Genomic DNA, 16,349 nt, shown 5'->3' with positions numbered 1-16,349 from the left:
GACATAAAAGTGAGTGGACCATGTTATTCTTATTCGTAAGTACGTTTTACTCTTCTAGAGAAGTCAGAGTTTTCCTTTCTCTTACTCCTGTACTAGAATTTAATGAACGTTGGCCATGAAATTGATTCATGATGTCATGGTCTCGATGTAAAACCTTTTGAGAGGTTTTGCTGAAGAAATCTATTTTGCAGGGTAGAATCTGCAAAAAATAAATGGATAAGAAGGTGTCTTTTGTTCCATTTTATTTTCACCCAGTGCTCATTTAAAAGAAGCCCTCAAGAGCCAGGAGAGATTTGAGATTGTAGGGAAAATTCCATCTTAAGCTCTCAGCTTTGCAAAGCTCTCAGCTTTGCTCTGTTAAGCTTTGCAAAATAATGAAATGCTGGCCCCTTACTTTTACAAGCAAGGCCCAGTTTAATGGCGTAGCCCAGGTCATCTGGCAAGTCACTGGTAGAAAATGGAGTGTAGTCAAGTTGTGCTTCTGGAATTATGTCGTTCTTTCAAATGACAGAGAATATATCCTATCCCATAAACTTCAGGCAATATTGCAGGAGAAGTGCATCTAAGGAATGGAAGCCCTAGACCTCTCCTATTCTTATCTCGAGAACACAGAGATATATCCAAGTGAAAGACTGCAACAATAATAAAGGGAAAGAGTCTATTTAATTTTAACATGCAATAGAAAGCAATCTCCTATATCAACTTATTGGTTAGGAATGTCTAGAAGGGGTGGAAAACCACCCCTAGCTATGACACTCATACGACTATCCATGGCCTCAAGGAGAATCTGGGAGACAGGTAGAGACTGGACTAGCCCTTCTGAACTGATCCCGGTGGCTTGTGCCATTCAAGCTAAAGAGCCAGGGAAGCTCTTGGAAAGCAGGGAGCACTTAGATACCAATGGCAGTCAAAAGAGAGTGGTCAGATGTCCATTATCTTTTCTTTCAACTTGAAAATAAAAAGAAAACCAGACGCATCAAAGTTGCCTATAATGTTCACAGAAGAAGAGAAAGGAGATTTTCAAAGACGCAGAAAGGGGGCTGTGAGGTTGGACGGGGGAGAGCAGAGTTTGGGAATGAGTGTGGAAAGCGGGCTTCTCTCCTTTGAATATTCCTTCAGAACCAACTCGTTGTATAAGCCCAGCCCTGATTTATGTGGAGCTTTTTCCTTTTCTCCTCCTCCTCTTCCTCTCTCCTCTCCTCCTCCCCACTCCCTTCTTCTTTTTGTGTGAGAAACAGTGCCGGTTAAGCATATCATTTAGGCAATAGATGACTTTTTATGGGTACCCCATTTTATAGGAGCCCTTACTTTATAGATTTAATCTCTTCTATTATAAGTAGTAGACTTTGGAAATTCCAAGACAAATTTGATCTTCTGAACTTATAAATAAAGACCACAAAAGACTTGCCAAGCAAGGGATAAAGCCATTGGTCTCTTATTTGGCCATAACCCTGGCATCTGGTGATAGGATTCCAATGGTGAGAAAGCCCTGTGAACTTTTGAGGGATTCCCCAGGCACTTAACTTACCCTGAGTAGCAACTGCACCGGGGGCAGACAACTTGTTAAGGTATAAATAAATACAGCCATAAAAATACTCAAACAGGATCTGCACTGCTCCCTCCCTCGTTTTCCCCAATCTGTGCCAATCAATTGGCTACTGTCTATGCTCTCTTTCATTTCCATTGCTTCTCTTTTGATTATAAGAGGTCAAAAGGCAATTCCATATTGTTTATGGGCATCACTAATGAGGTCTGCGTCCATGAAATGAGATGCCATAATGGTAAATCAGGTAAATGTAATGTGACTTTTCACAGTTTTCAGGGGAGAGAACAGGTGGCCATTAAAACATAAAGCAGATGAAGCTCCTCCTCTCACAATTATGGTTCTAGGACAGAACAGAAAACCTTTGGAGCCTCAGAAATAAACCAGTGCTGCCTTCCTTGATCTTCTGTGAGATTTGGTTGAGTAAGTTTGAGTGGGGTCTTAGTGGCTCTGAGATGAAGACTTTCAGGAAGGACCTTCTCACATCTTCCTGATGAGCTGTTGGAACCCAGCCAGACCTTGCTGGTTAAGAAACGGAAGGATCACAACACAAAGGATTAAAGTAGAAGAAATACAGATGTTTATTACGAATCAGCTTAAACCCCTTTGTGCCTCTGACAAAGTAACAAAACAAAACAAAAAAAGATCATACTGATCAAAGGACCTCCAGGGTTTAACAATTCAAAAACACAGATAAATAGCTTACTACAGATAAATAGCTTCACCCTTTGGGCATTTCCCAGAAGCATCTGAAAAATTTCCAGGGGATCTGTGGAAAGGGATGTATAACCAGTACATCCGATCCCCTATACCCGCTGGAAAGCAACGCCCAGGGATTGGGCCGCTGGAGGGGCAAAATGAACCCATCCAAATTTCCTCCCAGGAACCAATCCCTCTTAGCCTTGGAGATGTCCTTAGCATGTGGCTGTCCCCTGGGAGGTGGGGTGGAAGGAAGGTTGGGAGTCAACTGGGAAGATGGATTTGTTGGGTTTTGTTAGAAGTCATCCATAGCACACCCCAGGGAGTGAGAGGCTTCTAGGTGGGAACTGGAACAGTCAAATTCTTACCGATTGTTAATTGGGCCCTCGTTTCAGAAAGCAATGCTGTTTTTATAAACTGGACTGCCTTTAAGAAACAAAACACAAAAAAACAAAAAGGAGTAGAAAATTTTATGCTAAAAAAGAACCCCAATGAAATTATCAGTAGCACATTGCATCTGTGAAGTGTCCCAGCTCCCTGTAATGGTTACGTGTCATTTTTTTCCAAGGTCACGGTGTAGGTGTTACACCCCAATCTTCATGTCCACATTCTGCAGGTTCCGCGTCTCATCGGCTGTCATAAACTGGTCTGGGGTCTCTGATGGCTCCTTGTTCACCAAATGCACCATCTCCTGAGACTTGCTGGCCTCCCCATTGAGTCCACTTGCCTTCCTCTCCTCCACAGCTCCATTTCCATTGTTGATCACCAACTTTTTCTTCTGCCCACACCTAATAATTTAAAAATCACATGAGAAAAGGGTGCAATGGCCCAATTATCATCATCATTGTTGTCGCCACCATCATTATCCCTATGGTTTATAATGGTCTTAGTGTGTTTTGTCTTACTGACTTTTAATCAGCACTTCGCCGAGGTCTTGGAACCAACAGCAAAAGCATCAACTGTGAACTTGTTAGAAATGCAAATTCTGGGCCTCACCCTAGAAGTATTGGATCAGAAAAATTCTAGGAGCGGGTCCCAGGATCTGTGGTTTAAAGAGCCCTCAAAGGGTTCTGATGAGCACTCAAGTTTGTCACAACTCAGAGAAGGCAGTGCTTCCCCTATTATCATCCCCTAGCATGCATGAAGTGACCTTGGGGCTCAGAAAATTCAGTAACTTGCCCCAGGTTACTCAGCAAGTAATAAAAGATTCAGAATTTAAACCCTAGTGTGTCTCTGACTCTCAAGTTCTCCTTATACCATACTATGCAGTGGAAATATTTGCCTCTCATATGCGCTTTAGTAATTTCTGCAGAGTTAGATAAACCATTACATGATGATTGTAAATCATTCTGATTCGTGTATTTGAGAAAGTCCCATTACTTCCTTTCCCTATCACACTTCGTTGACCTTGTCAGGGTTATTACTGCATGCACTGAGAAGTATAAGGCCATATTGATTTTTCTCTAACATTGGTTAACTTCCATATAACCCTGGATATAGGAAGTTGAATGACACAAGGCAAATAGTTCACTGTTACTTTAAGGTTTCTCAGTAACATTACTTAAGATTCAAATGCAGAAGGTCTTCCATAGAAGACCATGATCTTGATCTTGTCCCTCGGTCGTAGCATTGTCATCACTCACCCCACGCGACCTGACACAATGCTCCCTCTTTCCTGTAACATGATCACTGCTACATATTTAGAAGTCAGATCATGCTTGATGGAAGCAAAATTTCAGAGCCTCACAAGTGGGGCGAGGATGAAGGGAACTGGGCTAGCATTATTGAACACTTCCTGAATGCCTTGCACTTTACATGTAATTTCAAGTAATTTTCACAATAATTCCGCAAAACAGTCGTTATTCCCATTGTACGGCAATGGAAACTGAGGCCCAGGGAGGCTTAATTGCTAGCTTGAGGTCACACAGCTGTTGACTCTAGGTATTGACTCTAGTAAGACAGAGAGTCAATATTCAAATCGAGGCCTTTAGGACCAAAAGCCTGGACTCTGCCCAGCTCTATTCATGCTGCCAACCATCTGGACATTTGGGAACAGTATGAAGTCGGAATTGTTCACTTTGCCGCCGGATATTTGGAGTTGTAGAGACAAAGTCTCTATTATTCATGATCATGGGCCATTTCCGCTAGGACTGCCAAGGCCATAAACTTTAATCTCGTTCGGGGAAGTAGAAATTATACCTCCTCAATAGGAGGCAGATACTGTCTCCTCTGGCAGAATGCTCCATGAGGGGCAGAGGGAAGGATGCTTGACCTATGCTACAGATCGTGGGGCTGGGAATACGGATGCAGTTCACATAGACAAGAGCAGGGGCTTGAAAGGCCTGGTTTTGAGATCTTACTGCTGTGTGGCCTGGGGCAACTCACTTAACCTATTTGAGCCTCAGCTATCTTATTTACAATATCAGGCTATTAAGAGTACCGGTTTCACAAGATTGTAGAAAGCCCTAGAACGAGAGCCTGGCATTGCATACATGAGTCTATTATTGTTGTTGCTCTTATGAACTTTGTGAGATGAGGAAACCAACACCTCGGATAAGCACTTAGAGCAGTATCTGGAACACAGCAAGTGTTCAAGAATCACTGGCTGTAGTTGTGAATATAACAAGAGCCATGTGAAATGGGTTTTGCTTATTTTTTCTGGCTGTCTCCACCCACCTTCTTACATTTATTATGAAGATGACTTAAAAAGCTGAAGGTGGGATTCTGCTAGTGCTATTTCCGATTCTCAGGTGGTATCTTGGGTTCTTTGGAGGAACGGTGTCTTATTAAAGTAATTCCCATTTGCCTAATGGGTACTAGAGAAGGTGAATGAAATATTGCAGGAAAGTGATTTATAAGCATAAAAAAGTGCATGGGGGTTAAGTGCGGATTGGTGTTATTAATGTAGATGAAGCTGATTTTGAAAGCAGAGAACATTCGACCTGTAGGGCTTAGGACCTTGGCGCTTGGGTTTTGTTCTGCCTGCACGTCCCTTTGGATTTGTGTGTCTCTGTTAACCGCCTGAGTTCTTTGCGGAAGGTAGGATGATTCTCATAAATCACTCAGTCCAAATTTTACTGCTCCAGGCTTTTAGATAAATGCTTTAAAAAGATAACTTCTAACATTTTCATTCTTCTTAGAGGAATTTTAAAAGGAGTAATAAAGTCGAAGGGACTCCAGAAATCATCCAATGTAAACTGGAGACAGAGTTTAAGAAGTCCAGGATATCGTCCGAGGCTGCGCTGCTAGCTATGGCAGGACAGACATTGGATCTACAGCTTAGATTTTCTGAGTCCAAAGGTCAGAGATCTGCGCCAAATTACATCTTGGCTTTATCTTCTTTCCCCTTAAATCTCAGGCCTTATCTGAGCATACAGTGACCATATAATGTGGAAGCAGGGAGGCTGGAGCCTTGCTGGAGAGGGCGAGCAGGCTGGATGGGATTTAGAAACCAGGTAACATACATTTAGGGCACAGAGGAATTTCTCTCGAAAAACTTGGGGTGGAGGGTGGTAACTTAACAAGTGATCATATGTCTCTTCTACCTGACAACCCTTAAAGATATTTAGAGATTTATTTTTCTTGGAATTAGAGCTGTGCCATTTAACATTGTAGACACAAGCCACATGTGACTATTTAAATTTAAACTAATTAAAATTAAATAAAATTAATAATTCACTTCTTAAGTCAGACTAGCCATATTTTGAGTGCTTGGTAGCCACAAGCGGTTCGTGGTTGTGTATCAGACAGTGCAGAGGTAGAACTGTTTTCGAGCTCGACCACAGTTTAAAAGAAGGAAGACACTTTTAAATCATGGAGCTTTATAAAGGGGACCTACCAAGCAGAAGGTAGATGGCTGCCAAATGGGGTTTACAGAAAAGACGATTATTCCCATGACTGTGGAAGTTGGCGAAGGCCTTTTCTGCACAATTATCAGAGGAACATTCTTTAATCATTCTTGTTCTGTGAAGCCTTCTCTGGTCAGGCATTCACATTTTTTCTCCTCTTCATATAATAAATCAGATCAATTATTTAAGGGAAAGGCACCTAACTTTTTCTCTTGGGCCTCATCCAACATCTACAAAGCCAACTGACTCCTAAAACCATTGTTTGCTGTTGAGGGGAGGGAATAAAGTACAATTTCCATTAAAATGCTGCAATTCAAGGACTCTGGTTGCTTGAAGAACAGCAAGGAAAGGTGATGTAGGTTATGATAGGGATGGGAAAAGCTAAAGAAATAACAGGACCTCTAAATCAGAATCTTTATGATGATGCAATTCACAGATCACAGTGCCATGGAAGCCCGTGGTCAAGCCTTGAACATCAACTTCAGTGACTAATGCTTCTTCACGTTTATCTTTTAACCATAATTCATAAAATAGTGCCTGGCGCAGAGTATGTACTCGATAAATATTAGCTGACTCATCCAACAGGTCAGTATTACCACTAAACCTCAGGATTCTTTTAGGGAAGGGATGGTACCTTTTTCATTTTTAATCTTCCTTTTCTCCTTGCCTGTGCTGACAAGTCACAATCACCCCTCAAAAGATGTTTGCCAAATAAATGAATGCCTGTCCTTGGTCCCTGCTTTCAACCAAACTTTCTTTGATGAAAATAGGATTCTGTATCTCTCTAAAATGTAAAGCAGAAAGGCCCCAGCCTTTAAGAGGATTAGAAAAAGGCTGGTGGTTTTAGAAACACAGTGCACACTAAGGGGCCTGTGAAGCCATTAACCACCCTTAGGCTGCGTGGCAAATCTGTTTTCTATTATCAGATCAGGACATAGTAATTTATGGTGTGCAAGCAGCTACTTTCCCCATGGATACTTGCTGTGCAGGGATCTTATGGGTCCCTATTTGCCTGTTGCTAGGGTGACTGCTGGTCTTGTGAAGAGGGGGAAGGTAGCAGTGGGACCCCTTTTGCTGTTAACATGATGGGGAGCGACGTGTGAGCTAACCAGCCACACTGCACGGACTCCAGCTGCTCTTGAGGACAGCTGAGATGCTTCTCTGAGTTCTCTCCCACATCGACAGCATTAGGGGCCAATGTTTCTATGGTGACATGTGCAAAGCTCACGAACTGTGTATGTGAGTGGCAGTGCATTCTATGGCCTGGAACCAAAAGACTGATTTCCAACAATAGGAAATTCATATTTAACTGAGCAAAAGTAATCTAAGAGAAAATAAGGAAGCTGGAGGAAAGTATAAAGACTCTTTGTAAGGGCTCCCTCAAGTCATATTATTTAAATTCAACTAAAAAAAAAAATCTTCCATTTAGTCTTAGGAAACTTCTAGGAGGTCTTTCAGATTTTCTTTCCATGTTCTTGTTCCTTATACAATCAGCTATGATGACTGTTTTTTTCATTATGCCCTCAAAGGTGCAGATAGCAACATAGCTATAACTTTAATATAGCACTTTGATTGACTTGTACCAGTATAAGGTGGCATTATTTGATTTCCTCAGATAATTAGAGATACTATGTAGGTGGCATGTGGCAGTGGAATTAAGTATTTGTTGCTTTCCAAAAAAGCCAACGACAAAGATTCTATAATTTTTCTCTGGGTCTTCTCCCAAACTGAGGGGCACTTTCTGGCCTGTTAGATAATCTAGTGATACTGTCAAGGTGGCCCCACTTGGAAATTAGATTATTTTACCTTATAAGAAGAAATCTCAAGAGACACTAACCAAAGGTTTAGTGTTCCTATGCATATGCTTAGAGAAAAATGATGCATCTTTAAAGCATCCTAAACAGGAAATTTAGACTTATGGACTACCCCGTCAGAGTTCATTTCCACTGTTGCTAGAATAACTGTTTTCCTTCACATCACTTTAGGTGGCATTCTTTCTGAAGCCTGGTCAGAGCTCAACCATGTATATGTATTGTTCAAATAAGTTCTGAAAAATAGGCCTTGGTTGATACAGGGAGAGAGAAGGACCTCTGAGGACGTGAAAGCAGTTCCCACGCCAGTTCCAGGGGGTTGACTGTCTTTATTCAGACCTTCCTAAGGAAAGTCTTTCATGTTTCACGGACCTCACTGTCAGAGGGCTCTTCTTAGGCCAGAATCTGAATCCCTTCTACTGCAGCTTTCAGGAAATAGAAAGTAATATCTTTACAAAAACAAACAACAAACACATAAACTCAATGCCTATTTTAGGTAAGAGTTCTAGAAAGTTTCATGGGTCTCAGACAGAGGGATGACCAACCCCCAAATCTTTATATGGTGTTTTTGTGCGTTGTGAATGCACTCAATAAATAGTTGTTTAACAAATCAATGAATGAGTATCTACTTTTATACCTTCCTGGCAAGGTATTTCTTAACTTTCATCAGACAGAGACTCTGTGGGTTTAACTTCAAAGTAATTAAGAGCCTCGAGAGATTCAACTACTATTTCAAAGTGGTGGTCCAGATAATCATAGTGTGTCCTTTCTCTGAAAAATGTGCCAGAGCAGGGCTTCTCACACTGTACCACGCACGTGAATCTCTAAGATCAAAACACAGGCTTTGAGACAGGAGGTCTGCAGTGAGATTCTGCATTTATAACAAGCTCTCAGGGTGCCGAGGCTGCTGATTCTGAGAACCAGGGACATAGAGCCTGAATTTAAAAGATTCTCTTTCAAAGTGGAAGGCTCCAAAGAGCATCTCCTTACCTCCTTCGACTGTTGACCGCGATGCAAACTGCGAGAATCAAAGCCAGGGCCAGGAGGGATGACAAGATGATCAGCCATTCTGGTGTGAGGGAACCAAAAGACACCGTGAACTTGGGAAATACGTGTTGTGAAAACAAAAATGCACTTTATGAAACTGACCTGGTCCAAACAAGAATCGCAGTCAGCACTATGGATGAGTCCAACCAAATGGCCCAGCCAGTAGGCAGAGAATACTGGTATATTTTGCATTTGCTAGATGGTGTTTACCCAACAGACCTCTTGTTTTAATCTCTCATCATCAGTCGGGCTTTTCAAGTCCCTCCGGGAGACACGTGTTTCCAAAAAAGTGTAGAATTGAAACTTGTAGATGCCTTTGGTGCAATGTTATTAAGTAGACTAAAGGAAACATGCTTCCCTTGAAGGGAACATTTCTTTCCTAGATGAGAGCATCCACCCTACATTTTATTAAGAAACAAAAATGGAGGCCACATACCACTGGGTGGGAAAAAAGACACTGCTGTGGATGCTGATCCTGTGCACATTCACTGGGAGGTCATTTAGCAAAACTTTTCAGAAAACCTTCAAAATGCACGTGATTTTGATCTGGTGGTTACACTTCCAGAACTTTATAGGACCTCGGAATTAGCTATGAAGATGTTTACTACTGTGCTAGTTATAAAAGTTTGGAACAACCTAATGCCCAACTGTAAAGGATTGGTTGAATAAATTAGGGTACATCCATCGTCCACAATATAGGGGAAGAATATTTAATGACATTGGAAAGCTGTGGCAAACCAGTTGAGAGTGGTAGTTTACTAAACAAGCATGTGTGATACAGTTACATTTTAGTATAAACATCACCTAGAAAAATGACAAGAAGGACATATATGAAAATGGTAACCATGGTATTTCCGGATGGTGAGGTAGATAATAAGTAACTTATATTTTTGTACCTTTTGTTTAACTGTATTTTCTAAAATTTCTCCAATAATTAATGTATCACTCATGGACTAATAAAATGTTATACACATTTTAAATTTTAGGGAGGGAGGAGGTAGATAGGGATAAAAGGGGTCAATTATTCAGTGACGAAAGGAAATCTAACTTTGGATGGTGAACACAAAATGCAATATATACGATTTACTGTTGAATTGTATACTTGAAACTTATTTGATTTTTTTAATCAGTGTAACCCCAATAATTTTTAATTAAAAAAACGAAAAGAAAAATAAAATCAAGCTTTAACAGGATTAAAATATGACTTGACAACTTGAATAAATTCAGTTGCCAAGTGGGTCGGACATCTGTGCAATGAATGACAGCTTGAGAAACAAGAAAGATGGGCAGTCATTCATTCCATCCCTCTTTGAGAGTCTTGGTCCTGCTCAGTACTGCCTCTGCCTGCCCTCTACCTGGTTAGGTGAGTTTGAGGAGCAAGGTTGATTCAGGAGGAGGGGAGGCCGACATGAGGGAAACATTTCTGTTCTTTCTCATTCTCCAGTTCTGAAATGCCCCACATTCACTCTCACTAGAGCTTGAAAGAATCCTGCTGCCTGATTATAGATAATTATGTCTCACCCACCCACCTGCTCCCTGGCAGCCCACTCCCTCTGCACATGCCCTGCCTCCAGCAGTGCCCAGGCAAGCCGAGGCAAAGGTGGGGGAGGCACATACCACATTCTTCCCTTCGCCCACCAGAGGCGCAATCTGGAGACCTCTGAAAAGTGGAGAATTAAAACGATAATCTACAACCCTGAGAAAACCCTTCCTTTTTCTGTAAGCCTCCTTTACAAATGCTCAATTTCGAGCCCAAGTTAAATAACGAATTTGCTTCCAATGCCTTAAATCTTGACATCTAGGGGAGCCTGGTGCCCCAGCCCCCTTACTGCACATTAAAACTTTCTGAAACTTTCTTCTGTCTGGATCTGTGAAGACTGTCCCTCAAGAAACAGTAGTTTGGGGACCAGAATATTTTCATTCCACCAAACACACGTCTGCAATGTGAGAGGACAGTTTCACTCCAACCCCCAGGAACAAAGGGGAAACTGAGCTGGGATAGGGAGGACCGGGGTACGACATAGAGTCCCCTGGTTGATCACTCATTTGGGAAGGAAGCTTTAGTAACTAACGAGCCACTTCTTTGGGACAGTCCAGGGACAAGTCTGAATGTAAGCTCAGCCAATCTATGGAACCAGGAAGAAAAGAATGTTCCATCATTTTCTATCAAGAAGCTGTAATGCTTTCATTCATCTTTGGCTTACAAGGAGGAACAATCAGGTTCAGGTTAGACATTTAGGAGACTGTGCTTTCAAACTGGTTGCTTCTTTCTTTCTGGGACATTCAGAGAGACCTGCTTTTAGTATCTTCCCCCCATCTCCTATCCCCCAACAACTTGAAACTCACCTGGGATTTGAGGTTTCCTTATAGGACCAGAGGTCGTGTTGGCCCCGTCTTCTTGATTCTCACTTGAATGTCCTGAGGGGAGAAACATTTCTCAGCCAAAGTTTGGAATGCATAACCAGGCTTTAGAGCAGCACACAGGGCCAGCCTTTGTGTCCTGCATCGCTGCAAGCTGTTTAGATTCAAGCCACAAACTATATATATATATATATTTACACACGCACACACACAAGTGTGTAAGAGTGTGTGTGTGTGTGTGTGTGTGTTACAAGAAAGATATTTCCCCAGAAAAGTTCAGTTTGATTCAGGCTAAGGTTTGGAAATGTTATTTTTCATCAAAAACATGAGAATTCTCAGCAGCAGCGTTGTGCAGGGCTCTAGAGCAGGTCGGCCTTGTTTTTGACTCCTGCTTCTGTCCCTTGCTAGCAACTTCTGTTGGGTCAAGTTACTCTCTCCAATCTCAGTTGGGGTAGTAATAGAATCCACTTCATTGGAATTTTACAGAAGTTTAAAGAAGTACACACGCATGGTAATCGTGTGTAGTTATTTTCTATTTTTAATTTATGACCTTGCTGCTCTATATGTTGTCCCTAGACCAGCAGCATAGGCATCATGTGGGAGCTTGCCGGGAATACAGAAACTCAGGCCTCCCCACAAATCTACCAAATCAAAATCTTCATTTTAAAAGATCCCTAGGGGATTCATATGCTCCAGGAAGTCCAAAGTAAATACAAAAATCAAATCCAATGTCATCACCGAAACAAACATAAATATTATAAAATAAGGGCTTAGGGGGGTCATGGCCCTTTCTGCCTATGAAAAATCACCCCATTAGAGTCTCTGTTAATATATTACTGAAACATGTTTTATTTGTGAAGAATAAATATTTTCTACTCCTACAAAACAAAATAAGGAAACAAACAAAATTTCAAAGTGGAAGGCAGCATTGCAAGACAAAGGAGCCACCAGTCAGAACTGGAGGCTTATCAAAAGGAGAGAAGCATGATGTTTTAAAAGAAACTTCTCAGACATTTTGTAAAGAGACTCACCCAAATGAAAGCTCTGTTTTTAATTTATGTCTCTTAATGCTTCCTTTATCGTGCAAAACAAAAATTGAAAACATCCCACTAAAACAAATTCTGTTTCCTCTACCAAATGGAACCCATTGCAGAATCCTTTTTTTCTTCCAAGGGAAGAAAAAAAAAACAACAGGGAAGTCTGTTTGGGCAACAGTGGATGAAGATGGCTGGTCCTTAAATGAAAAGCTTTCCCAAGAGAGTCAAACTTTAGACTGTGCATGGTGGACATTGAAATCTCAATTATAGTGGCTATTTTGGACATGATGGCTCCTGTTTATGCAATTTAACATTTTTGTTAAATTCAAAATGGAGGAAAACAGTCTTACCATTTGTCTAGCTATTTCAATGAGCCCCATGCCATTTTGACAGTGGCCTCTGACTTTACAAACCTCAGAAGGAGTCCAAAGCACTTTCTCTATCTGCCTACCAGAGTCCTTGGTCTTTGACAGGTGTTCACCTGCACAGGTCCTGATATATTGGCTACCTAAACTGGAGATCTTTGGCCTTGAAAACCACCGTAGAGTACAGTCACTCTTGCTAGTCTTATCTGACTCACAGCAGTTTTTGATATTTGAAAGAGAGGCCATTAATGGATCATAATCTCTTTATTTTGATTTTCCAAAAAAATGCTCCCAGCGAGGAAAGATCTGGGTGTGTGTACAACCAGACGAAACCTCCCATTTGAACAATACACAAAAGAGACTGCTCCCACCCACCTGATTCTCACTTCAAGCAAAAGCCAAGATGAACGAGACACAGCAGATCTCCCCTTGCGCCCGAGAGGACTGCAATTCTAGCCAGGGTAGGGCTGGCTGGAAAAGCAAGTTCTGCAAAGAGGGACACTTTACACTGTAGTTGGGAAATGAGATCCAATCTGAGATATGTGCACAGAGATAGTTCAACATTAAGTCTGGAGGCAACCCCACGTCTAACATCGGCATGAAGGAAGGGAGGACACTAGTTCACATGGATGACCAGTCTTGCATGGGGGTGAGGGGGTCACCTGGACTGGTGACGCTCACGGAGACCACGGTATGACAGCACTGGCACAGCTTTCATAGCCCAGTATCTGTGGTCACAAGTAAACCTGCCTCATGTCAGACTTTGGCTGCCTGGAGTAATGTTTCCATGGGTGTGATCTGAGTCACAGCAAACAAGAACCATTTAATAATGCATGCCTGGTGTAATTATGGTCATTACAGAGTGCTTTCTCCAGACAGTGCTTACGAGAGGTGCTGTGAGACCCCTGGGCTTGAAATCTAGCTCCACCACTCAACTGACCAGTCTTATCAACTCAGCCGAGTTATTTAGTCTCTTTGAGCCTTAGATTCCACATCTGTAATATTGGAATAATAATAGTACTTAAGTAGGTCACAGGGTTTATAGGATAATTAAATGAGTTAATACTAGGTGAAACATGAAAGCACTGATATATTTGACTATTAATCTACAGAAATGGCAGTTTCATATGGTTCAACCTAATACATATAAAATGGTTGGAACTATGCCACTGGCACACAGTAAATTCTGAATAAATGCTAACTATTATGCCATGTGCTGGGGGTTATGTTAAATGCTTTACATGTATTCTATCATTTAGTCTTTAAAACAATGTCTTGCGATAATTATTATCCCAATTTATTGGTTAGGAAATTGAATCTCCGATTTGTTAAGCAATGTCCTCAGGTAGTATGTGGAGGAGCTGGGATTGAATTCAGGTCATTCTTACTCCAAAACCCATGTTCTTAATCACTCTAGCATAATGCAATGTTAAATTAAGACCCTTGCTGGAATTCTTTCTGATCCTTCAGATGGAAAGATTTTCTCCAAAGCAGTAGTTCTCAAAGATACTATCTCAGCACTATCAGCATCGCCAAGGAACTTATTAGAAATGCAAATGCTCAGACTCTAACCCAGACCTACAAAATCGGAAACTTTAAAGATGGAGTCCATCAATGCGATCTACTAAGCCCTCCCTGTGACCATGATGCATGCCAAGAGAGCTGGAGAACCACTTTTTGAGAGACACTGACTTATACTTCATTGACAATCAGTAGGTTCAATGATGATCACAGTAAATGATTAAAGCAGCTTAAACTCACCAGCTGATTCAGATCCATGAGTGGTATGGGCCCTCCCGCTGGGGTCATGGGATGAGCCTTGGTCTTCTGTAAGAAACAATCAGAGAAGATTTAGTACTGTGCGTTCCAGTCACACTGCCATCTGTATTTCCACACGTTTGCATTTTTGTGCAAGCCATCACACAGTTTAGTCTTTTAAAGGTAACCAAAATGATGGCAAAGGAGGCTTGAACAGGCCCACAATATTAATTACTATTCATTGCTTAATCCATGGATGAGTGGGCTGGAGCTTTCATTCAAATTAAGTAAACCAAGATAGTACAGTCCATCAAGGAAGTGTGGCTTTGGTAGAAACCCAGTAACTGTAACACTCTAACAAAAATATTATGATGTCTTTACAGGTCTGAGGTTGGGATTTGATATTATATCTTTGAAATTAGGACTACATGCTTTGGATTATGACAAATGTGATCTGAGGTCATGAGACATATAAAAGATTTTTGGTTGGCAGGAAATAGCACAATGTTTTAGTGTGCGATAAGGGATTTGGGGGCCGAATTATGTAAAGATCCAAAGATAAAAATCAACTGCTTATTTAGAGAAAACGAGTCTGAAAATAAGTGGGAAGAAAACGGGGGAAAAAACACGTGACCAATGTATATCTCGTTATAAGGATACATTTCAAATAGTAATATTTTTGAAAAATGAAATCTGCATTTCAACACCAGGAGTTAATATAATCCATCTTCTCAAATATCCATTACCAAAAGGCTTTAGATTGAGACAAGTTTATGAATTGCTAAACTCTGGATCCACAGGTCAGATCTTGGATTCAGCATATGAAAATTCTTACTCTCCTCCCTCCTCCCGACATGTTTTCCAAAAATCTTAAAACAAAACAGGACAATGGTTTTGTAAAAAGGCTATAGTCACCCATTATGAAGGTACCCATAAGGAGTATACAATAATCTGATCATCGTTATTTTCCGAAAGGTGGAGGTAGGTGATCTGTAACATCTCATGTAATCGTACAGAGGGGACAGAATGTTTTGCTCCTTGGCTGATGGTTAGAATAATGGAAAACAGCATTTGCTGAAATACTTACACCACTGCCCTCAGTATCATCACCACCAAGACCACCACCAGCATCATCACAACCACCACCACCACAATTTCAAATGTTTTAGTTCTTAACATTAAGCATAAAGACTGAGAAAAATGTTTGAGACAAAATGAGCTCTTGTCAGAATGTTTTAGAAGAAAACTGAGGGTGATGGTCAGATCACTTAACTAATTATTTAATCCATGGAGAACCATGGAATATCTGTCTATACCATCATGGAATGTAGAAGAAATTGGCATATGTGAACATCTATTTTGTAGAAAGCATTTTATTTACTAACAGATAGGCTGTGTAATCTAGGCTATTGTAACTATTAAAATTTTTCATTTAAAATTTAAATTCATTAGGTTGCATGATAGGCCTTATTTTGCCAAGAGAAATTAGGCAGCGCTCTAAGATTTATTTTTCCAGAAGAATACTGACAATTAAAAGTTGGAATTTTTAATAACTGAGAGCAGAATCACGCTGAATAAAGAATCAAAGGATCTAAGGGGCTCTGTCTTGCCAATATTGCTGAGGTTAATATTTTTTAAAACTGTTTTTCTTGAAGCCCCGTGGGGGCAGCCCAGAGAACAGAGGCCACGCATGTGGCATTCTGGGTTTTCTGTCATCACATCAGTCAGAGCATCATAGCTGTCAGCTGTTTTAGATATTAGGTTCTCATAAGATTTATTCTCCTTTGCAGGGGAGGGAAGGGAAAGAAGCTATGCTGCGCACACACAAATACAGTAGTCCCTCCTTATCCACAGGGGATGCGTTCCAAGACCTCCAGTGG

The 16,349-nt window shown here is 41.1% G+C and overlaps 1 protein-coding gene across 25 annotated transcripts in view; it reads right to left on the bottom strand.

Annotated features, from left to right (window-relative positions):
• Positions 1 to 2,100: 2,100 nt before the first annotated feature.
• The window catches only part of CD44 (CD44 molecule (IN blood group)), a 78,553-nt gene continuing 64,304 nt past the window's right edge, over positions 2,101 to 16,349 (bottom strand). For all 25 annotated transcript variants that reach the window (XM_039866860.1, XM_039866903.1, XM_039866913.1 and 22 more), the window contains 4 exons: positions 14,473 to 14,538; positions 11,295 to 11,366; positions 8,892 to 8,970; positions 2,101 to 3,030 (listed from right to left, as the gene is read on the bottom strand). In XM_039866860.1, the coding sequence (XP_039722794.1) occupies positions 2,826 to 3,030; positions 8,892 to 8,970; positions 11,295 to 11,366; positions 14,473 to 14,538 (422 nt within the window). In that variant the 3' untranslated portion in view covers positions 2,101 to 2,825. The remainder of the gene's footprint in view (positions 3,031 to 8,891; positions 8,971 to 11,294; positions 11,367 to 14,472; positions 14,539 to 16,349) is intronic.

This window comes from Pteropus medius, unplaced genomic scaffold, assembly GCF_902729225.1.
Source record: "Pteropus medius unplaced genomic scaffold, Ma_sr-lr_union100, whole genome shotgun sequence".
NCBI lineage: Eukaryota > Metazoa > Chordata > Mammalia > Chiroptera > Pteropodidae > Pteropus > Pteropus medius.
This window is presented reverse-complemented; position numbering and strand designations above follow the sequence as displayed.